The 22,800-nt window shown below is 52.1% G+C and overlaps 1 protein-coding gene across 5 annotated transcripts in view; it reads right to left on the bottom strand.

The window, feature by feature from the left end:
* Window positions 1-17,721, bottom strand: part of FCHO1 (FCH and mu domain containing endocytic adaptor 1) — a 39,184-nt gene extending 21,463 nt beyond the window's left edge. For 2 of the 5 annotated variants that reach the window (XM_032170109.2, XM_058425401.1), the window contains exons 1-6: window positions 17,624-17,721; window positions 11,087-11,131; window positions 10,766-10,855; window positions 10,256-10,325; window positions 3,375-3,466; window positions 1,784-1,858 (exon numbers count right to left, since the gene is read on the bottom strand). In XM_032170109.2, the coding sequence (XP_032026000.1) occupies window positions 1,784-1,858; window positions 3,375-3,466; window positions 10,256-10,282 (194 nt within the window). In that variant the 5' untranslated portion in view covers window positions 10,283-10,325; window positions 10,766-10,855; window positions 11,087-11,131; window positions 17,624-17,721. Of the gene's footprint in view, window positions 1-1,783; window positions 1,859-3,374; window positions 3,467-10,255; window positions 10,326-10,688; window positions 10,856-11,086; window positions 11,132-13,906; window positions 13,972-17,623 lie in introns of those variants that run through there. The other 3 variants (XM_058425398.1, XM_058425399.1, XM_058425400.1) reach the window with 3 other exon arrangements.
* Window positions 17,722-22,800: the final 5,079 nt, after the last annotated feature.

The raw sequence follows: 22,800 nt of genomic DNA, 5'->3' as shown, positions 1-22,800 counted from the left end.
AGGCGGGCTTGTGACAGATGGGGAAACTGAGGCATAGGGCGCTCTATAGCTCTTCCCAAGGCCCCTCAACAAATCAACATTAGAGCTGGAATTTAAACCCAGGCCCTGGTAATCCCAGCACTTTGGGAGGCCAAGTCGAGCAGGTCACTTGAGGTCAGGAGTTCCAGACCAGCCTGAGCAACATGGTGAAACCCCCGTCTGTACTTAAAATACAAAAATTAGCTGGGTGTGGCAGAAGAATCGCTTGAACCGGGGAGGCGGAGCTTGCAGTGAGCCGAGATCGCACCACTGCACTCCAGCCTGGGTGATACAGCGAGACTCCATCTCAAAAAAAAAAAAAAAAAAAAAAGAGTGTCTAAGACACCACATGCCCCAATCAAGTCAATTTGGCCTGCCCCACTCAGCAGAAGCCCCGTCCAACCTCCCCCCACCTTCTCCTCCTGCTGCCTCCACTTCTGCCCTCCCCACAGAACTTTTGCCTCATAGCAGCCACAAAGAAAATTGCAAATGCCATCAGGGGACCACATTATGTGTTTTGTTTTTATTTTTGTTTTTTTTTTTTTTTGAGGCAGGGTCTGGCTCTGTCACCCAGGCTGAAGTGCAGTGGTACAATCATGGCTCCCTGCAGCCTCCATCTCCTGGGTTCAAGCCATCCTCCTGCCTCAGCCTCCTAAGTAGCTGGGACTGCAGGCACATGCCACCATGCCCGGCTAATTTTTGCATTTTTAGTAGAGACAGGGGTTTCTCCTTGTTGCCCAGGCTGGTCTTGAACTTTTGGCCTCAAGTGATCCTCCCACCTCAGCTTCCCAAAATGCTGGGATTAAAGGCTTGAGCCACCGCACCCAGGCATAAGGTTCATGTAGAGTCGTTTGTGTGTCAGGCCCCTGAGGCCTCGCCCTGCCATCTCCTCTCCTACTTCCTTTCCACGTTCCCCAAGCCCTGCAGCCACGCCAGCCTCCTCACTCTTCCTTAAACATGCCACGCCTGTCAACTCAGGGCCTTTGCACTGGCTGAGCCACTTGCCCGGGTCTCTGTCCCTCAGACATCCCCATGGCCAGCCCCTTTCTATTAAGGTCTCAGCTCAGGGAGGTCGGGCCCACCCCAGAGAAAGTGCCAGATCTCTCACACTCCTATCTCATTCCCTTCCCAGCACTTTTTTTTTTTTCGAAACGGAGTTTTCGCTCTTATTGCCCAGGCTGGAGTGCAGTGGCACGATCTCAGCTCACTGCAACCTCTGCCTCCCGGGTTCAAGCAATTCTCCTGACTCAGCCTCCTGAGTAGCTGGGATTACAGGCACCCACCACCACACTCGACTAATTTTGTATTTTTAGTAGAGACGGGCTTTCACCATGTTGCCCAGGCTGGTCTCGAACTCCTGACCTCCGGTGATCCGCCCACTTCAGCCTCCCAAAGTGCTGGGAGTACAGGCATGAGCCACCGCACCTGGCCCCCTTCCCAGCACTTTTCGCCTCAGAAAAAAAATGTTTTTGTTTGTATTTAACATCTCTCTTGTCACGCAACCCAGATGTACATTGCATGAAGGTGGCTGGGGTTTTATCTGTCTGGGTTGCTGCTGGTGCTTGGCACACAGAAGGCACTCAATAAATATTTGTGGAATGAATGAATGAGCTAGTGTGTGAATGAATGATATACGTCCCTCTATCCAATTAGCCCCATAATCGAGGTGGATGACACTCTATTCTACATGCCCTGAGTGTGAAGCGATGTCCACCAAGGAGGAGGCTCCCAATGTCCCCATGTTGGTGACCCCTACCCCACTCACCCCATGGGGGTCCCGTTGCTGGCCAGCTTGGAGAGTTTTGCCATCGCCTTCGAGTAGGTCTCCTCGATGGTGGCCCTGGGGAGGAGAATGAGGTAAAGATGGAGAAACTGCCTGGGCGCAGTGGCTCATGCCTGTAATCCCAGCACTCTGGGAGGCCGAGGCGGACGGATCACCTGAGGTCAGGAGTTCAAGACCAGCCTGGCCAACTTGGTGAAACCCTGTCTCTACTAAAAATACAAAAATTAGCCAGGCGTGGTGGTGCATGCCTGTAATTCCCAGCTACATGGGAAGTTGAGGCAGGAAAATCGCTTGAACCTACGAGGTGGAGGTTGCGGTGAGCTGAGATCGTGCCACTGCACTCCAGCCTGGGTGACAGAGCAAGACTCCATCTCAAAAAAAAAAAAAAAAAGATGAAGAAGCCTTCAGACACCGTTGAGAGAGGCACTACTCCTCTGGGCCTCAGTTTCCCCATCTGAAACACCTTAGCAGTGGCTTTCCATGATGGGGCAAATGACACAACCCTCTGAGGGATGTTTTGAAAATTCATAGAAGATTTTTTCTTATGTAATGTATTTTATTAACAACAGTAGTAGGCCACGCATGGTGACTTATGCCTGTAATCCCAGCACTTTGGGAGGCCAGGCAGGAGGATCACTGGAACCCAGGGGTTCAAGACCACCCTGGGCAATATAATGAGACTCCTTCTCTACAAAAAAAAATTTTTTTAAACTTAGATAGGTGTGGTGGTGCACGCCTGTATTCCCAGCTACTCAGGATTCTGAGGTGGGAGGATCGCTTGGGCCCGGTAGGTCGAGGCTGCAGTGAGGTATGATCAGATCACCCTGGGCAACAAAGTGAGACTCTGTCCTCTATCTCCAAAAAAAAAAGGCAGGGTGCATTGGCTTACACCTGTAATTCCAGCACTTTTGGAGGCTGAGGCGGGCGGATCACCTGAAGTCAGGAGTTTGAGACCCGCCTGGCCAACATAGTGAAACCTCGTCTCTACTAAAAATATAAAAATTAGCCAGACGTGGTGGCAGGCACCTGTAGTCTCAGCTACTTGGGAGGCTGAGGCAGGAGAATCGCTGGAACCTGGGAGGCAGAGGTTACAGTGAGCCGAGACTGCGCCATTGCACTCCAGCCTGGGCAACAAAAGCGAAACTCTGTTTAAAAAAAAAAAAAAAACGTCAGCTGTGGTGGTACATGCCTATAGTCCCAGCTACTCGGGAGCTGAGGTAGGAGGATCCCTTGAACTCAGGAGTTCGAGGCTGCAGTGAGCTATGATTGGGTCACTGCACTCTAGCCTGGGCAACAAAGCGAGATCTTGTCTCCAAAAAAAAAATTCCCACCGTGAGTAGGTTATATCATCCTCTTTTGAGGAGGGGAGCTTTCGAAATCAGATGATTGTTGTTTAAAAGGAGATATGGGCCTGACCGGGTTGAGAATCCGTCATTTCCAGGATTTTCGAGCCCCTCTGGTTCCTGGAATCCCCAGGGTTCTAGCCCCTGACAATGCAGGGAGTAGCCATGAGGTGGGCGTGACTACAGTATGGTGGGCGTGGCCTCTGGTGGATGGGGCTTGGGGACCTCACCTCTCCCGGATGAAGTCCGCCAGCTCCTTGGTGGAGATGGGCCCCTGCTTCACGCTGTGGTACAGGACCTCAAAGCCATGATTTTTCTCACCCTGCAGGGGATGGGAGTAGAGACTGAGAAAGGATGGAGAGGACATCATAGTTGCTTAGCAACGGGGGCATGGCCAAGGAGCAGAAGTCCATCCCCTTGGCTGTAGGGACTCGTTCAGGCCTGAGCGAATCAGCTTGCTGCATTTCCCCTGGGCCATAGGGATTGTCTATGGACCTTAAATTTGTCCAATCAGAGAGAAGCCTGGGATTTTCTTTTTGTCCCATAGTTGCTGGGGAGGAATCGCATTTGTTCCATGTCTTTGTCTCCTTCTGTCTTTGTGTCTCTGTCTTTCTCTCTGTTTTTCGCAGTCTCTCTGCCTGTTTCTGTCTCAGTCTCCTCCCCTTTTCTCTTTGTGTCTTTCCATAAATGAGGAATTATGTGGCTACAGGGGATACTGGAAGTCAAATGGAAACCGCGAACCTTAGAAAGAAGCTGACCCAGAGGGCTTTTGTATTTAAAAAAAAAAAAAAAAAAAAGTGTGTTGAGCTGGGCGCGGTGGCTCACGCCTTAATCTCAGCACTTTGAGAAGCCCAGGAGGGTGGTTCACTTGAGGTCAGGAGTTCGAGACCAGCCTGGCCAACATGGCAAAACCCCGTCTCTACTAAAAATACAAAAATTAGCCGGGCGTGGTGGTGCGTGCCTGTAATCCCAGCTACTTGGGAGACTGAGGCAGGAGGATTGCTTGAGCCCAGGAGGCAGAGGCTGCAGTGAGCTGAGATCCTGCCACTGCACTCCAGCCTGGGTATCAGAGCAAGACTGTCTCAAAATGAATGAATGAATGAATGAATGAATGAATGAATGAATGTAATAAAAATAAAAATAAATTGGAGTAGGTCACGCCTGTAATCCTAACACCTTGGGAGGCTGAGGCAGGCGGATCATGAGGTCAGGAGTTTGAGATCAGCCTGGCCAACATGGTGAAACCTGTCTCTACTAAAAATACAAAAATTAGCCAGGCATGGTGGCGCACCCTTGTAATCCCAGCTACTTGGGAGGCCGAGGCAGGAGAATTGCTTGAACGCGGGAGGCAGAGGTTGCAGTGAGCCGAGATCGCGCCATTGCACTCCAGCTCTGGGTGACAGAGTAAGACTCTGTCTCGTGGCGGGGGGGGGGGGGGGGGGGGAAGTGTGTGTATATATATATATATATATATGCATGAAAAGAAGTCAAATTGTCTCTCTTTGCAACATGAACTTATGTATAGGAAGGCCTAAACACGCCACCACAAAACTCCTAGAACTGATAAACAAATTCAGTTAAGTTGCAAAATACAAATATCAACATATGAAAATCAGTAGTGTTTCTATACACCATTAATACAATAGCTGAAAAGAAATCAAGAAAGTGATCCCATTTACAATAGCTACAAAAAAAAGTGTGTTAAATCGAGTTGCTGGATCAAACCAACCCTGAAAGCCACATTCCCCCATAATCATTTGATCTTATAAGCCAATACAGTCCCCGTTGCTTAAGTCACTGTAATTGTGTTTTCTGTTCTTGTCAACAAGGAAGTTCCCTCTATGAGAACCCAAAGTAGGGTCCAGGTTTGAGTTCTCTCCTAGGACCCAGCAAAGCCTAGTGCAGAATGAGAGATAGAAAGGGCATTTGAGTTTGTTGAATAAACGAACAAATGATTCTGCTGTTACCTGCTAGTGCCAGTGGGAACTGAACATTTCTACCCTGGTGCCTGAGAATGCCTTGCACAAAATCTCTTTACTCCAATTTCTGGGGTTGTCATGGTCGGGGAGGCCAGGGCTGCACTGTGTGACCCAGGCAAGTCACTGCCCCTCGCTGAGCTTTTAGCAGCTCCTCATTAAGATGGGGCAGGGAGGTTAGGCGCAGTGGCTCACGCCTGTAATCCCAGCACTTTGGGAAGCTGAGGCAGGCAGATCACTTGAGGTCTTGGGTTCGAGACCAGCCTGGCCAACATGGTGAAACCCTGTCTTTACTAAAAATGCAAATTAGCCAAGCACAGTGGCAGGTGCCTGTAATCCCAGCTACTGAGGAGGCTGAGGCAGGAGAATCACTTGAACGGGGGAGGCGGAGGTTGCAATGAGCCAAAATCATGTCACTACACTACAGCCTGGGAGACATCCGCCTCTTACATGGGGATGATACAAGCAGCAAGATAATCCATGTCAATGCTCCCCAAACCCCAAAGGCCACTCTAGCTTTTGCTAATTCGTGACATTAGTTATTAATAGTTAGCATTTGTTTTAAATTTGCCTATGTTTCTTCCCCAAAGACATTTATGTAAAAGGGCAACTTCTTCTGCCAATCTCAATGGAAAATTAGGACCCTCTGCCACATGAAAGGAGTAGGAAAAAATGAGGCAACAACTATATCTTAATGCCAGCCAGATTCTGTCACCTGGGAAGGGCATCATGCCTGAACACTACTAAGCTGTCCTTTAAAAATGGTAATCAGGCCGGACGCGGTGGCTCACACCTGTAGTCCCAGCACTTTGAGAAGCCGAGGCAGGCAGATTATCTGAGGTCAGGAGTTCGAGACCAGACTGGCCAACATGGTGAAACCCCATCTCTACTAAAAATACAAAAATTAGCCAGACGTGGTGGCAGGCGCCTGTAGTCCCAAGTACTCGGGAGGCTGAGGCAGGAGAATCGCTTGAAGCAGGGAGACAGAGGTTGCAGTGAGCCAGAGGTTGCAGTGAGCCGAGATCCTGCCACTGCACTCCAGCCTGGCTAACAGAGCTAGACTCTGTCTCAGAAAAAAAAAAGAGGTAATCAGCTGGGGTCTGAGGGAACTAGGGACATTTTAGCACCAAATCAGGTCTTGTAATAACACTGGAAGAGAAGGCTTGTGGAGGGATCTGATGCCATTTAAGTCCCAACACACATCAGTGAAGCCATCCCTCTGGCAGCATTTGGCCGGTTTTCCATAAATGGTAGTTTCCTGTGCCCTCCTCCGACCTGCTGGGTTCACCCTCCCAGGTACCTGGAAGCTTGAATGTTACATATATTTTTCTATGTTTGAGACAGGCTCTCGCTCTGTCTCCCCAGCTGGAGTGCAGCGGCACAATCATGGCTCACTGCAGCCTCAAATTCCTGGGCTCAAGAGATCCTCCCACCCCAGCCTCCCAAGTAGCTGGGACCACAGGCATGTGACACCAGGCCCGGCTAATTTTTTTTATTTTTAGTAGAGACAGGGCCTTACTATGTTGCCAAGGTTGGTCTCGAACTCCTGGACTCAAGCAATCCTCCCGTCTCAGCCTCCCAAAGTGCTGGGATTACAGGCGTGAGCCACCACACTTGGCCAGAAGCTTGAAGGTTAAAGCCAGCAGTCACTGCTAGATAACGTTTCCTGCTGCACCAATGGAGAAACTGAAGCCAAGACTGGGGCAGACCCAGGTCAGCCTCAAGCCCAAATCTCCCAATGGTCACACTTCATTCTAGAATCGTCGATGGGTCCCTATCGCCCACCAGATGCTTAAGTCCAAGTCCATGGCCTGGAATTGCCGCTCCAGCCTCATCTCCTAGCATCTTCCTAGCCTCATCCACAAAACAGCAAATAGCAAAGACAGGCAGTGCCTTTCCACCACCACATGTTGTCCAGGCTCTTCCCGCCATGAGCTCTCCAGCTTGCATCTCCTTCCACCCATCCACATCCTTCCACTTCCCAAGGATCATTGCCACCTGCTCTAGAAACTTCCCTAACCCTGCTCAACCCCCTCCCCACTTCACTGTTGCTCTCTCCAGCTCGCCAGGAATATATTTTCTCTTTTTTTTTTGAGACGGAGTCTCACTCTGTCGCCCAGGCTGGAGTGCAGTGATGCGATCTTGGCTCACTGCAAGCTCTGCCTCCTGGGTTCACACCATTCTCCTGCCTCAGCCTCCTGAATAGCTGGGACTACAGGTACCCGCCACCACGCCTGGCTAAGTTTTTGTATTTTTAATAGAGACGGGGTTTCACCGTGTTAGTCAGGATGGTCTCGATCTCCTGACCTTGTGATCCGCCTGCCTCGGCCTCCCAAAGTGCTGGGATTACAGGTGTGAGCCACTGCACCCGGCTTTTTTTTTTTTTTTTTTTTTGAGACAGGGTCTCGCTCTGTCACCCAGGCTGGAGTCCAGTGGTATGATCTTGGCTCACTGAAACCTCTGCCTCCCAGGCTCAAGGGATCCTCCCACCTCAGCCTCCCAAGTAGCTGGGACCACAGGTGCGCGCCACCACACCCAGGTAATTTTTTGTATTTTTAGTAGAGACAGGGTCTTGCTATGTTGCCCAGGCTGGTCTCAAAGTCCTGGGCTCAGGCGATCCGCCATCTGAGCCTCTCAAAGTGTTTGGATTACAGATGTGAGCTACCATGCTCTGCCTATATTTTCTCTCTTCTTGTGTTTGGAATTGTACTTTCAAAGTTCAAGTGTCCAATCTCCTTATACACACAGGGTCACTTTGGGTTGGTGACTTCGTCTCTCTGGCCTCAGTTTCCTTCCTTATGTGACAAGTGGGGACAACAACAGCACCCAACTCCCAAGGGTCTTGCTGGGATGAGGCTGGCACAGTGCTGGTCCCAGGAGATCCTCGGGTGAGGCTGCACCAGGCACCACCGCCCAGGCCAGCATCTGGGTCTGACTCAGAGCCAACTGCTGGCCCGTTTCCCAGACCTGGCAAACCCCCAGCGGCGTCTGCCTCCCTTGGACTGGGCTGGCAGCCGAGGGTCCTAGGAGGGGCTGTCTCAGGTCTGTCTCTCCCACCAGAACTTCTAGACTTCAGACTTGCCTCTGTGCCAGCCAAAGTGTGGTCTTTTTTTTTTTTTTTTTTAAGACGGAGTCTCACTCCGTTGCCCAGGCTGGAGTGCAGTGGCACGATCTCACTGCAACTTCCACCTCCCAGGTTCAAGCGATTCTCCTGCCTTAGCCTCTCGAGTAGCTGGGACTACAGGCTCATGCTACTATGCCCGGCTAATTTTTGTATTTTTAGTAGAGATGGGGTTTTGTCATGTTGGCCAAGCTGTTCTCCAACTCCTGACCTCAGGTGATCCACTTCCCTCGGCCTCCCAAAATGCTGGGATTACAGGCATGAGCCACTGCGCCCGGCCAAGAGTGCGGTCTTTGTAACAGCTTGTTTATGTCCCTCTCCTGCTCACACTTCCCCCGTGGCTCCCTAGTACACTTCATGCTTCGGCCCTGCCCTGGCGTGATAAGACTGGGGCATCCCTGTCTGGCTTAATCTCCCCTGATGAGAACCTCCTTTGAGCCATCAGGGCCCCAGCATCACCCAGCAAAGAACCAGGCTTCTGTGGCGGCTTCAATACTAGCAACTGATGACAGATGTCACAGGAGGCCTCCCTGAGTCTGGGGGTGTGTGGGGTGTATGGGGTGGGAGTGGCGGTGCAGGAATTTCATCCCTTTTTCCCAAATGGGGAAACAGAGGTTCAGGCAGGCAAAGTCATTTGCTCAAGGGCTTCCAGCAGAGTCAATTTGAATCCTGAACTCAAAGCTCTTAACCATTCTCTACCAGGATATCTTTGGGTGGGGTGGGGAAGTCGGGGGCGGTTTCTATTTTCTCTTTGCTGATCTGAATTTTCTGCAGCGAGCCTGCACGCCTCACGCAATTAAAAAGGATTTAAAATAAATGTAGGTGCCACTGTCAGGGTTCCAAAATGCAGGTGACTTTTGATCCTCAAACAGTCACCTCCATTACACAGCAGTACTAACAGGAGCTCAGAAAGGGGTAGCCCCTCACTGGGGTCACACAGCCTTTCAGGGGCAAATCAGGGAGTCTGACCTTTGGAGAGAGGGCAGAGGTCACACCTCTGCAGGTGGCAAGGGAGTGCGGCCCCTTTAAGAAAGCAAGTGCTTTCAAGAGGAGCCCCAGCTGGGGAGGGAGCAAGGGCAGGAGTGGGGCTTGTTGCCAGGGGCAACCAGTCGCCTAGCAACAGGCTTCCTCACTGCAAGCTCAGGGCTTGCAACTGGGGAAGGGGCTTTCGGACCTGGTCCTTCCCTGACTCCTGGGCCCTCCCCTGTTCACCCATCCTCTGTGGCACCCTGTTAGCCTGGCTCTGCAGGAGGAGTCCCTGTTCCCTGAACTTGCCACTCAATGTCACATCTCTGGTCTTTTGCCCAGGCTTTCTCACAGCAAACACAATTCTGTGTCCTGGTTCCCACTCTAGGACCCCCAAGGCTGGGTTCAGCCCTGGTCCTGCAGGGCTGAAGGTGTCTAAGCTGGCTCTGGGTCCCCCAGACTGGGGACTCCTCCCTTGGGGCTGGGGCTGGGATGGATTCTCTTGGAGGCCCCAGCATCTCCTAGAGCTGGCAGGGGATGAGGTCACAGTGGCAGGGAGAGAGGAAATGAATGAATGAAAACAACTCTGTCTCACTCAGCAGCCCTTGGGCTACAGTAGGTGATCTCCAGCCTGGACAGTGGAGGGGTGCACAGGCCATGAGAGGCCAGGTCAGGAAAACCCCCCAATTCTCCAGGATGGGAAGGGGATGGAAATTCCCTGGCTGGAATGACCCTGGGTCCTGGAAGTTCAGTTCGGCCCTGGGTTTGAGCACTGACTCTGCACGTTTTCATGGGGCAACTTCAGGTTGCCCAGACGTTCCCACTCTGGGCCTTGGTCTCCCTATGACTTGCCCAAGGTTGTAAGGCCTGTGAGGTCTGGGGTGGGTGTGGATTCAAACCCAGCCTGACTCTTCTCACTTTAACTTCCATCCCTTGCAGACCCTCTACCTGTCCAAGGCTCTACCCACAACTCACCCAGTCCCCCCATCTCCATAAAAGTCCCCACAGCCCTGCCAGCATCCCCCGCCAAAATAAGAGTGGGTCTTACCCAAAAATGCTCCCCAAAATACGACATCCTGATGGTCTCTGTGGAGACCCCTGCAGGCCCCGTCCAGTGCCTGTGTGAAGAGAGAGGCAAGTTTGAGCTACAGAGTCATTGCTAGTGTGGGCTTAGTGGGGGGAAAGTCCCTCCCTGTAGAGGAAGCAGAGAAAGGATGAAGGAGGAACTGAAAGCTCCAATGCTAAGAGCATGCCAGGACCCCTGAGATAATTCAGCCCCAGTGCTGGTCCCAAGTAGCTCCAGTAGAGGGGAACAGAACAAGACACAGATGCCCCCAATTCCACAGAGTCAGAACTGGACTAGGTGGAGGGACAAGAGCTGAGGGAGTCTAGATTGGAGGAGGGGGCATGGAATGTGGGGTTTTTAGGTATGTACAAGAGTTCATAGCAGTGGGTAGGAGCAGTGCTGGATGACCCCTAACCTTGACAGGAAAGCTCTGATCCACTTCACAGATGGGAAAACTGAGCCCTCCCCTCCCCAAGAGGGGAAGCCACTTGCCAAGATCACACAGCTAGGAAGGGACAGTAGATTTGCACTCTGGACTGGCTGAGCCCAGACCTGAGCTCTCAGCTCCACTCCAGGCGGCTCCTGCAGGAAAAGGGTTTGAAGAGAAATAGATGTAGGGGCTGTGATCAGCCACATGGGGGTTGGGGTCCCTGAAGTGTCCCTGAGGGTCCCTTGGAGTCTTCTGAATTCCTCTAGGACAGTCCCCACCTTTTGCACCCTCCTGGGAGTCAGAGCTCACTCCTCACTGTGATGACCCAGCTGGCAGTGCTGCCCCCACGAGTCCCAACCCTGCCCTCAAAAGCCAGTGTTCACCTGGTGTCTGAGTCACTGTCCAGCTCCGTACCTCAGTTTCCCCATCTGCAAAATAAGAAGGAATGCTTAGAAGAGATCTTGCCGGGGAGCCCCAGGTGTCTCTGCACAAGAGGCTGGGTCAGGCCACCCGGCAGGGGATGGACAGGCAGTGTCCTTGGCATGTTCTAGAGGCCAGGCTTGTCACTGGAGCCTGCAGGCCTCATGCATAATTCATGACCCCACAGGCAGCTTGGTAGCATCTGGGAACCTGGGAGGCACAGTGGCAGGAGTGATAGGGACCTGCGACCACAGGATGGGGAAGCTCCCAGGGCCTCCCCGGGAAAGGACTGAGCAAGACCTTGGGCAAGGCTGCCCCTCTCTGCGCCTCAGTTTACCTAATCTTGAAAGTTAGTTTAGGCTAGGAGTGGTGGCTCACGCCTGTAATCCCAGCACTTTGGGGGACTGAGGCGGGCAGATCACTTGAGGTCAGGAGTTTGAGACCAGCCTGGCCAAAGTGGTGAAACCCTGTCTCTACTAAAAATACAAAAATTAGCCAGGTGTGATGGCAGGCACCTGTAATCCCAGCTACTCGGGAGGCTGAGACAGGAGAATCGCTTGAACCCGGGAGGCAGAGGTTGCAGTGAGCTGAGATGGCGCCACTGCACTCCAGCCTGGGCGACAGAGTAAGACCCTGTCTCAAAAAAAAAGAAAGAAAGAAAGTTAGTTTAATTGGACCCATTATCATTGAGCCTCCAATCCCGGGACTTCTGTGAGTCACCCAAGACCTCCCACTTGCTCACCCAGACTAGAACAATGTCAGGGTACCTGAGGTGATTCAGCCCCGGGCCTGGCCCTGCAGGAGTCCCCAGTCTAGAGAGACAGAGCTGGACACAGATATCCCCGTCCTGCATGGTCAGGGCTGGGCCAGATGAAGGGACAAGGTCCAAGAGAGCCTAGACTAAAGGAGGGCTCATGGGAGTTGGGGTTTTAAAGCATGAATAGGAGTTCACTGGGCAAGGAATTATTTGTTTCAACAAACATTCCCAACCCTGCACGGGTTAATGACAGGGCCCCTGAAAAACTTCAGTCCCCACTGCAGCCCCTTAGGAAACCTAGTTTGGTGGCAGGGGTAGGGTGGTGAGCATGCTACATTGACATCCCGAGGGGAAAAGCCCTAAATTTCTGTATCATTTCTTAGCTTCTGTCCATGACCAGGACCCTAAGCATCTCCAAATCTCTTAGAGCTGTACTGACTGGCATGGGAACCACTAGCCCCATGTGGTGACTTAATTTTTTTTTTTTTTTCGGAGACAGGGTCTCGCTCTGTTGCCCAGGCTGGAGTGCAGTGGTGCAATCATAGCTCACTGCAGCCTCGATCTCCCAGGCTCAAAGGAGCCTTGAATAGCAGCCTCCCGAGTAGCTGAGACTACAGGCTAACACCTGAATAATTTTTGTATTAAGTTTTTAAAATTTTTTAATTTTTTAATTTTTTTTGGAGACAGGGTCTTGCTCTGTCCACCCAGGCTGGAGTGTGCAGTGGCACGATCACAGCTCATGGCAGCCTCGACTTCCCAGGCTCAAGTGATCCTCCCATCTCAGCCACCTGAGTAGCTGGGACTACATGCCCAACTAATTAAAAATAAATTTTTTTTTTTTTTTTTTTTTTTATAAAGACTAGCTCTCACTAGTGTGGCCCAGGCTAGTCTCGAACTCCTGAGCTCAAGCCATCCTCTTGCCTAGGACCCCCAAAGTGCTGGGATTACAGCCATGAGCCACAACCCCTGGCCTTAATTTTTGTATTAATTTTTGTATTAATGTTAAACCAAGTAAAATGAAATACAATTGGCTGGGCGCAGTGGCTCACGCCTGTAATCCCAGCACTTTGGGAGGCTGAGGTGGGTGGATCACTTAAGGTCAGGAGTTCGAGACCAGCCTGGCCAACATGGTGAAACCTCATCTCTACCAAAAACTACAAAAATCAGCAGGGCGTGGTGGCATACACCTGTAGTCCCAGCTACTTGGGAGGATGAGGCAGGAGAATCGCTTGAACAGGGGAGGCAGAGGTTGTAGTGAGCCGAGATTGCCCCACTGCACTCCAACCTGGTTGAAAGAGTGAAACTCTGTCTTAAAAAAAATAATAATTGAATACATAAATACATAGATACATACAATTATATGTCCAGCTCCTCAGCTGTGCCAGCCTCTCTTCCAAGGCTCAGTAGCTACAAGGGGCTGGTGGCTGCTGTATTGGATGGCACAGATGAGAAAGTCCTACGGCCAACATTGTTCTAGAAGATCCCAGGAACCAAGGAGCCCAAGTTCCCCAGAAACCAAGAATCTCACTACTGTTTTTACAGTTTCAATTAGGTTGCCTCACCCCACCTCTGGCAGACAGATACACACGGAGCACCAGTATGTGTGCGACCCTGTACCCAACTATTCACACGTATCTGCTCATCCAGTCTTCATGCCATGTCCTCAGAGGCAACCCCAACTTTATGAGGGAAACCGAGGCACAGAAAGATCAGTCATTAGTCCCGGCTGACTGTGATTTTGCCCCGGTCTGTCTGCCAATGACCTCCTGTTTGAAACCATCACGCGTGGCTCTCTGGGTTTCCAAGCCCCCCCTGCTGCCCCCCTAACCCAAACCACCACTCACAGCTGGAGTAGGGGACGGGGGGGCACGGCAATGGGTGGCCCTGTGCAGGCTTTGGCCAGCCCAGGAAGTGACACTTGCTACTTCTCCTGAAACCCAGGCTCCGGGCAGGGGGGCCTCCCCTCTGTTCCTGAGGGGGGCCAAGGAGAGATGATGGGTATCTACTGGCCAGGGCTCAAACTCACCGGACAGGGTAGCGAGTGGGATGGGGCCCCTGTCTGATGGGGCAGGCGCCAGGAGACAGCCACGAGGCCACTTCCGTCAGCACCAAGTTGGAGGCTTGTGTGCTTGGGCGGGGGGGACAGGAAGCTCACCCCGCCCTGCCTACCATCCAACCGCCACCTTTCCTCCCCCGCCCGATCAGCACCCATGGGACCTCCCTGGAACCACGTAGGCCATGGGTGAGTAAACAACAGGCGCTTGAACCTGGAGCCCCCCAGCCTGAACCTGGAGCTGTTCTTACCAAACAAATATTAATCATGTCAATTGGGAAATAACTGAGCACCAACCCTGGCCCAGGCATCCGACATCTCGCCATTTCCAAGGTGGGCCGATACCCGCTTCACAGACTGGGCAAACTGAGGCTCAGAGAGGGAAATGCGTTCAGAAAGGGGAAGACATGGCCAGGCGCGGTGGCTCACGCCTGTAATCCCAGCACTTTGGGAGGCCGAGGTGGGCGGATCACGAGGTCAAGAGATCGAGACTATCCTGGCCAACACGGTGAAACCCCGTCTCTACTAAAAATACAAAAATTAGCTGGGCGTGGTGGCCCATGCCTGTAGTCCCAGCTACTCAGGAGGCTGAGGCAGGAGAATCACTTGAATCCGGGAGGCAGAGGTTGCAGTAAGCCAGGCGTTGCAGTGAGCCGAGATCGCGCCACTGCACTCCAGCCTGGTGACAGAGCGAGACTCCATCTCAAAAAAAAAAAAAAAGAAAGAAAGGGGAAGACATTTTTGTATTCATGAGCCCTTTCCTTCACTACAAAAGAAATTTAAAATTATATTTTAGGTGGTAGCTGATGCCTGGAATCCCAGCACTTTGGGAGGCCGAGGCAGGTGGATCGCTTGAGCCCAGGAGTTCGAGAACAGCCTGGGCTACATGGTGAAACCCCATCTCTACTAAAAATACGAAAGTTAGCTGGGTGGGGTGGCATATGCCTGTAATCCCAGCTACTTGGGAGGCCGAGGCAGGAGAATCGCTTGAACCCGGGAGATGGAGGTTGCAGTGAGCGGAGATCGAGCCACAGCACTCCAGCCTGGGCGACAGAGAGAGACTGTCTCAAAAACAAAACAAAACAAAACTATATTTTACAACTACATTGACATAAAGACAAAAATATTAATATTATACACAAAAATGTTTCCTTCAACCCAAAAGTTCATTTTTTTCCCTTCGGATTTTAAAAGAAGTGAAAACATCAACCTAGGGACCCCTAAAAGCACTGTGAGCCTGAGACATTGGGCATTTTGGATCTGATGGAGAAGTCAGCCCTGCTAGAACCCAAGTCTCCCAGCCTGTACGGCACCAGCACAAAGCCCAGAGATGGCCGGAGATTTGCCCAAGGTCACACAGCACATTGCCAGCTGACTCAGAGGTCCCCATCCTGCCTTCCCAGCACCAAGTCTTGCAAACCTGGCGCTGAGACATGTGAGCAGCCCCAGAACAGATAAAACAAAGCAGGAACCACATCAGCAACAAAGGCAAGACCCGAGCTCCCATCCTGGGAATCGAGTGGTGCCTGGCTGGGTGGCCGGAGCCGCTGACGTCTTGCCTGGTGACCTTGGGCCACTCCTGACCTTCCAGGATCTGGCTTCCAGGATCCTGGGAAACAGGATCTCACATTTCCCTCTCTCTTGGACCCCAGTGTATGCACAGTAAGGCCAATAGCAAGGGTTTTCTCATCCTTCCCACGGACCAGTCACTTGGTTCAAGCAGGTACCATCCTGTTTCAATGACCCACTATGTCATGTCTCCCCTCTTGGCCTCGCCACCTGGGCTGCGATCATTTAGACAATCTGGCTTGATTCTCACCACCGCACCTCAAGGCAGTGTCTCATCTCAACCAGCACCACGATGGGGAAACTGAGGCACACGCACCAGGTCACACAGTGACTTGGGCCGCCAAGTGGGAATCTGAGCCGGGGATTCTCAGGAATTTTCTGTCCTCCCCATGGGTCCCCTCCCTCTTCCTCACTTCATTTGGCAAACATCTATTGAATGCCTACTGTGTACCTAACTTTCCCGGGTGCTGGAGCCTCCTCCTGGTCAGCTGTAACCCGACTTAAAGAACACTAATACTGTCATTAATATTATAATAATCATGTCTGTATTTACAGAGCTTCCTCCTCCCACAGACTCCTCCGATCTTCCCAGAGGAATTCAGCCCATTTCACAGAAGAACAAACCAAGGCACCAAGGGAAAAACACACACACAGGTAGAGGCAAATTCAAACCTGGGGGTGTCAGACTCCCAGTCCCGTGCCCACCGCTGGGAGGGTGCTCCAAGGGACAAGGGATGAGTTGGCCTGGCAACTCCCACCCCCTCCTGCCCAGGACCTCGCCCGAGAACAGGTTCGCCCCTGGCGTGGGTGATGGTATGTGGGTCAGGGTGTGCCCTAGGTGGCCCCACTGGTGAGACCAGGGCAGCGATGCCCCGTCCCAGCCACTGCAGCTTGGTCTTATGTTTTACTCCCTGCCCCCATGCCCTCAGCCCCAATATCAAGAGTGTCATCATCAACCCATTTTGCAGTGCAGTAAACTGAGGCTGAGAGGATAGCAAGGCACTGTGGGAGGGTCTCCAAACCCTATGCTGTCTTGACCCCAAACCACCCACGTGTTAAGCAAAAGAGTAAATCACCATTGGACAAAATGTGGGCTGGGTGAGTTCAGAATCTGTAAAATGCAGGGTCTGAAGCTCCCAACCTCAATTTTCAAAAGAGGAAACCGAGGTTCAGAAAGGTGCTGTCACCTGCCCAAGGTCACCAGTGAAGCAGGTCCATTCGACACTGCCTCCTGGTCCCCAGTGCGGCTGGGGCAGGTGACTCGGGGGATAAAAGGCAGATGGAGGGCCCCCCACCCCCCAAGCCTCCTCCGCACCCCACTCGCAGCCAGCCTCTGGCAAGATCCTAATTTACCTCGATTTATTTTAATCCCCAGGAACAGATGCTAGCTGTACACCCCGCCCCTCAGTAAAAGAGGGACCCCCCCCAAGTCCAGGCTCCAGGCCCTTCAAGGCCTGGCCTGGATAAACCGTGCCAGGCAGGGGACCCCACACTGACCTCCTCCCAAAATTCCAACCTTGGGGTCCCCACAGAAGATGCCAGTGAAACGCCCCCCACCCCATCCTTGAGGTCGGGGACTGGGATGAGGCAGGTTAGAGGAGGGGCCAGGTGACCCCCCAGCTCCTCCAGCCACCAGGCCTGGATAGGGGTTCACAGTGGAGGAAAAGGGAAGTGGGTCCCTCGTCTCGGTCCCCGGTGGTCTGCAGGCCGGAGGAGCTGGGAAGAGGGAATTTGGGGGTGGTCCCCATCTCAGCCACCGCCCAGGGTTCCAGGCTGAAAGGGGAGCGGCGCCCTCATCTTTGCAGCCCCAGAACCCAGACCTAGGCTTAGAATAAAAGAATTTGGGGAGGGGTCTCGCGTCGTCGCCGCCCCCGTGCACGCTCGGTTCTAGGCCAGGAGACGGGGGATTTGGGGAGCGGTCCCCATTTCCGCCTGCGGACCCCCAATTACCACTTGGGGGGGAAGCCGGGGCGCCCACCGCATAGCCCCCACCCCCTGCTCTCCATCCCTCGCGTCCCGCCGCGCCTTTGCCCTCCGCAGCCGCCGGGGCTGCAGGGCACGGTGCGCGTGGGAGGCTGCGCGGGCCAGGGTGTCCCGGGGGTTCCAGGGGGCAACACTCACCTCCTGAGCTCGGGCCAAGCCCCGCGCTCGCCGCCACCTGCGGCTTGGTCGCTGACACCCGAGCCCGCCCCGCCCCTCCCTCCGCGGCTGCGGCGCGGCTGCCGGCGGGCTCCGCCCCCGGGGCGTGGCCTAGAAAGTCCCCAACCCCCGGGACGGCGCCAGGAGGCAGGGCGGGCTCTGATCCCGCGCGGTCCCCCATTGGGCCATTTAGGCGGCCAGCTCCGCCAGCCCAGCGCGCTGATTGGTCCAGCCGAAGACCAGGATCCTCTTTATATTCCCCCCACTTACACCACCCGCAGTCTATTTGCATAATTTAAAGAAACAGGCGCCACTCTTTCGCCCTGAGACTAAGTGGTAAGGGGTAAGGAGCGACCAACGTTTATTGAGCACCCAGGCAGGGCTCATTTGATGACCCCCACAAGCCTGTAACCGGGACATTATTGGTCTTTGTTTTACAAATGGGAAATCTGAGGCTCAGAGAGGGCAAGGTCTTGCTTGGAGGCCACACAGCAAGTCTGCAGCCAGCCTAGGGCAGCCCCGCGATCCGGCCCCTTGCAGAGGAGGTCATCCCCTCATATGCCATATGACAGTTGTTTTTTGGAGTTCGAACTCGATCGCTTGAGGTTAGGAGTTCAAGACCAGCCTGGCCAACATGGTGAAACCCTGTCTCTACTAAAAATACAAAAATTAGCTGGGCATGGTGGCAGGCACCTGTAATCTCAGCTACTTGGGAGGCTGAGGCAGAAGAATCACTTGAACCCGAGAGGCGGAGGTTGCAGTGAGCCGAGATCACATCACTGCACTCCAGCCTGGGCGACAAGAGTGAGACTTCGTTTTAAAAAACAAGCAAACAAACAAAAACAAAGAAAAAGAAGAAATAAACTTACACAACACCCGCCAGTCCCCCATCCTACCCTCTGCTTAGGGACAGGGCACCTGGCTGATTTTCTTGCCCCTCCACCAGCCTCCCAGGCTCAGTCAGGGCAGCCCAGGAGCACAGACCAGAAGCTTGGGAGGCCCTAAGGATCTTCTCTTCCCTTCATCACCAGCGTTTCATCCTGTGGATTCAGTGTCTCTGAAACAGTTCCAAATTGTCCATTTTCCTACACCCCACAGCTGTCCCGGCGAAGACCCAATTATCTTCAGCCTGGATGCTGTCTCGGTTTCCTATTTGTGTTTCTTGTTCCCTCCATCCCAGCCCTAGACAGTCCCTATTCTCCAAGACAACTATAGTTGTTCTTTCTTTTCTTTCTTTTTTTGTTTAGAGACAAGGTCTTGCTCAGTTGCCCAGGCTGGAGTGCAGTGGCGTGATCATAGCTCACTGCAGCCTCAAACTCCCAGGCTTAAGCAATCTGCCTGCCTCAGCCTTCCACAATGCTGGGACAACAGGCGTGAAGCACTGAAACTGGCCAGTTCCTTTTATTTCCAAAGAAACCTTTTATTTTAGAGCAGTTTTAGAATTATTGTGAAGAGAGTACACAGAGTTCCTGTACACCCCACACCCAGCTTCTCCTATTTTTTTTTCTGTAATTTTTTTTTTTTTTTTAACAGAGACAGGGTGTCCCTATGTTGCTCAGGCTGGTATCAAACCCCTGGGGTAAAGCAATCCTCCCACTTCAGCCACCCAAAGTGCTGGGATTAACAGTCATGAGCCACTGTGCCTGGTCTATTATTAGTAGTAGTAGTAGTATTTGAGATGGAGTCTCGCTCTGTCACCCAGGCTGGAGTGCAGTGGCACAATCTTGGCTCACTGCAAGCTCTGCCTCCTGGGTTCACACCATTCTCCTACCTCAGCCTCCCAAGTAGCTGGGACTATAGGCACCCACCACCACACCTGGCTAATTTTTTGTATTTTTAGTAGAGACGGGGTTTCGCCGTGTTAGCCATGATGGTCTCGATCTCCTGACCTCGTGATCCGCCCGCCTCGGCCTCCCAAAGTGCTGGGATTACAGGTGTAAGCCACCGTGCCTGGCCTATTATTATTATTATTATTATTAATTTATTTATTTGGTGAGACGGGGTCTTGCTCTTGTCACCTAGGCTGAAGTGCAGTAGTGCCATCTCAGCTCACTGCAACCTCTGCCTCCCGGGCTCAAGCAATCCTCCCACCTCAGTATCCCAAGTAGCTGGGATTACAGGCATGCACCACCACATCCAGCTAATTTTTGTATTTTTAGTAGAAATGGGGTTTCGTCATGTTGGCCAGGCTGGTCTTGAACTCCTAACCTCGGGTGATCTGCCTGCCTCGGCCTTCCAAGGTGCTGGGATTACAGGAGTGAGCCACTGCGCCCGGCCCGCCTCCCACGTGATTATCACCTTCCACTGGTATGGCCATTGGTTGCAATGTGTTTTTTCTGTCCTAGAATCTTACATGACATTTACTGCTTGTGTCTCCTTAGGCTGTTCTCGGGTGTGACGGTTTGTCAAACTCTTGTTTTTGGGGAGAGTTTTGAGGAATGGTGGTCAGGTGTTCTATAGAATGTCCTTCCACTGAGGTTTCTCTTATGTCTTTCTCACAGCTAAATGAGGGTGATGGATTTGGGGAAGGAAGTCCACAAAAGTGAAGCACCCATCTCATCACACCATATCAAAGGTACAAACTGTCAACATGACTTACTCTGCTGGTGTTGACCTTGATTTCCTGGCCGAATGGCATCTGTCAGGTTTGGGGGCTTTTTTTGGTTTTTGTTTTGTTTGTTTCTTTTTTGTTTCTTTGTTTTCTTGAGACAGAGTCTCACTCTGTTGCCAGGCTGGAGTGCAGTGGTGCAATCTCGGCTCGCTGCAACCTCCGCTTCCCAGGTTCAAGCGATTCTTCTGCCTCAGCCTCCTTAGTAGCTGGGATTATAGGCGCCCGCGACCACGCCCAGCTAAGTTTTATATTTTTAGCAGAGATGGTGTTTTACCGTATTGGCCAGGCTGGTCATGAACTCATGACCTCAGGTTATCCTCCCGCCTCGGCCTCCCAATGTGCTGGGATCACAAGCATGAGCCACCGCGCCTGGCCAATGTGTACTTGTTACTGGGGTGACGTGTCTTGTAGGCCCTGTCTGCAGACAGAGCAGAGAGCTATATGTGTGTGTATATGTATATACACATATCTATACATATTTTGCTGTAACTATCTATATTGGGTTGAACATGAGCTCAGCCTCCTCCCCTTGCTTGTCTGTGATCTTCTACTTTATCCCTGAGAAACCTGGCTCCCAGCATCAGCCCTCCAAAGTAGGAGGCAGGACTCAACTCCAGAGGTGGGGCTGCGACATTGGACCAAATTGAGGACTAGCTATTATAAAACAGACCCCCAGGGAAGGGGCTTTCCTTAAGACATGCCCACCGGTGTGCCATGTCAGTTTACCATTGCCATGACAACATGCAGAAGTTACCACCCTTTTCCATGGCAACAACCCTGATGACTCAGAAGTTGTCACCCTTTTCCTGGAAGTTTCTGCATAAACTGCCCCTTAATTTGCGTGTGTGTGTGTATATATATATATATATATACACGCTTTTTTTTTTTTTTTTTTTTTTGCGATGGCGTCTTGCTCTGTTGCCCAGGCTGGAGTGCAGTGGCATAATCTCAGCTCACTGCAACCTCTGGCTCCAGGGTTCAAGAGAGTCTCCTGTCTCCGCCTCCCGAGTAGCTGGAATTACAGGCACACACCACCATGCCTGGCTAATTTTTGTATTTTTAGTAGACACGGGGTTTCACCATGTTGGCCAGGCTGGTCTCAAACTCCTGACCTTAGGTGATCCACCCACCTCTCAAAGCGCTAGGATTACAGACTTGAGCCACCATGCCTGGCCTTCATTTGCATATAATTAAAAGTGAGTATACATATGAGTGCAGCTGTGCCTGTGAGCTACTATTCTGGGCGCACTGCCTATGGAGAGTGGTCTCGCTCAGCAAGGAACAGCACCTCTGATGCTGCTCTACACGGCCATTTCAGTAAATGCTGCTGTTTAGGGCCAGGCGCAGTGTAATCCCAGCACTTTGGGAGGCCGAGGTGGGTGGATCACCTGAGGTCAAGAGTTCGAGACCAGCCTGGCCAACATGGCGAAACCCTGTCTGTACTAAAAATACAGAAATTAGCCGGGCATGGTGGCTCATGCCTATAATCCCAGCTATTCGGGAGACTGGGGCTGGAAGATCGCTTGAGCCACGGAGTTGGAGGCTGCAGTGAGCTATCATCAGGCCACTGCCCTCCAGCCTGGGCAACAGCGAGACTTTGTCTCAAAAAAAATAGACCAGACCTAGTGGTGGGCACCTGTAGTCTCAGCTACTTCAGAGGCTGAGGCATGAGATTCACTTGATACTGGGAGGTGGAGGTTGTAATGAGCCGAGATGGTGCCACTGCACTCCAGTCTGGGTGACAGAGTGAGACCCTGTCTCAAAAAAAAAAAAAAAAAAAGAAAAGGCCGGGTGTGGTGGCTCACGCCTATAATCCCAGCACTTTGGGAGGCCAAGATGGGCAGATCACCTGAGGTCAGGAGCTCAAGAGCATTCTGGCCAATACGATGAAGCCCCATCTCTACTAAAAACAAAAAAATTAGCTGGGTGTGGTGGCAGGCACCTGTAATCCCAGCTACTTGGAATGATGAGGCAGGAGAATTGCTTGAACCCAGGAGGCGGAGGTTGCAGTGAGTCAAGATCATGCCATTGCACTCCAAGAGCTAAACTCCATCTCAAAAAAAAAAGAAGAAGAAAACGTTGCTGTTTACCAGCCTGGGCAACATGGCCAAACCCCATCTCTACAAAAAAAATAAATAAATAAATACAAAAATTAGGCCAGGTGCCTAATATGTATACCCACTTTTAATTATATGCAAATGAAGGCCAGGCGTGGTGGCTCAAGTCTGTAATCCTAGCGTTTTGAGAGGTGGGTGGATCACCTAAGGTCAGGAGTTTGAGACCAGCCTGGCCAACATGGTGAAACCCCGTGTCTACTAAAAATACAAAAATTAGCCAGGCATGGTGGTGTGTGCCTGTAATTCCAGCTACTCAAGAGGCGGAGACAGGAGAATCTCTTGAACCCTGGAGCCAGAGGTTGCAGTGAGCTGAGATTATGCCACTGCACTCCAGCCTGGGCAACAGAGCAAGACGCCATTGCATGGCTCAAACCTGTAATCCTGGCACTTTGTGAGGCCCAGGTGGGAAGATCACGTGAGCTCAGGAGTTT

The sequence above is a fragment of the Hylobates moloch genome, unplaced genomic scaffold (genome assembly GCF_009828535.3).
Source record: "Hylobates moloch isolate HMO894 unplaced genomic scaffold, HMol_V3 SCAFFOLD_12, whole genome shotgun sequence".
NCBI classification, from domain to species: Eukaryota; Metazoa; Chordata; class Mammalia; order Primates; family Hylobatidae; genus Hylobates; species Hylobates moloch.
Note: the sequence above shows the minus strand (reverse complement) of the source record. Positions and strands in the feature narration are given on the sequence as shown.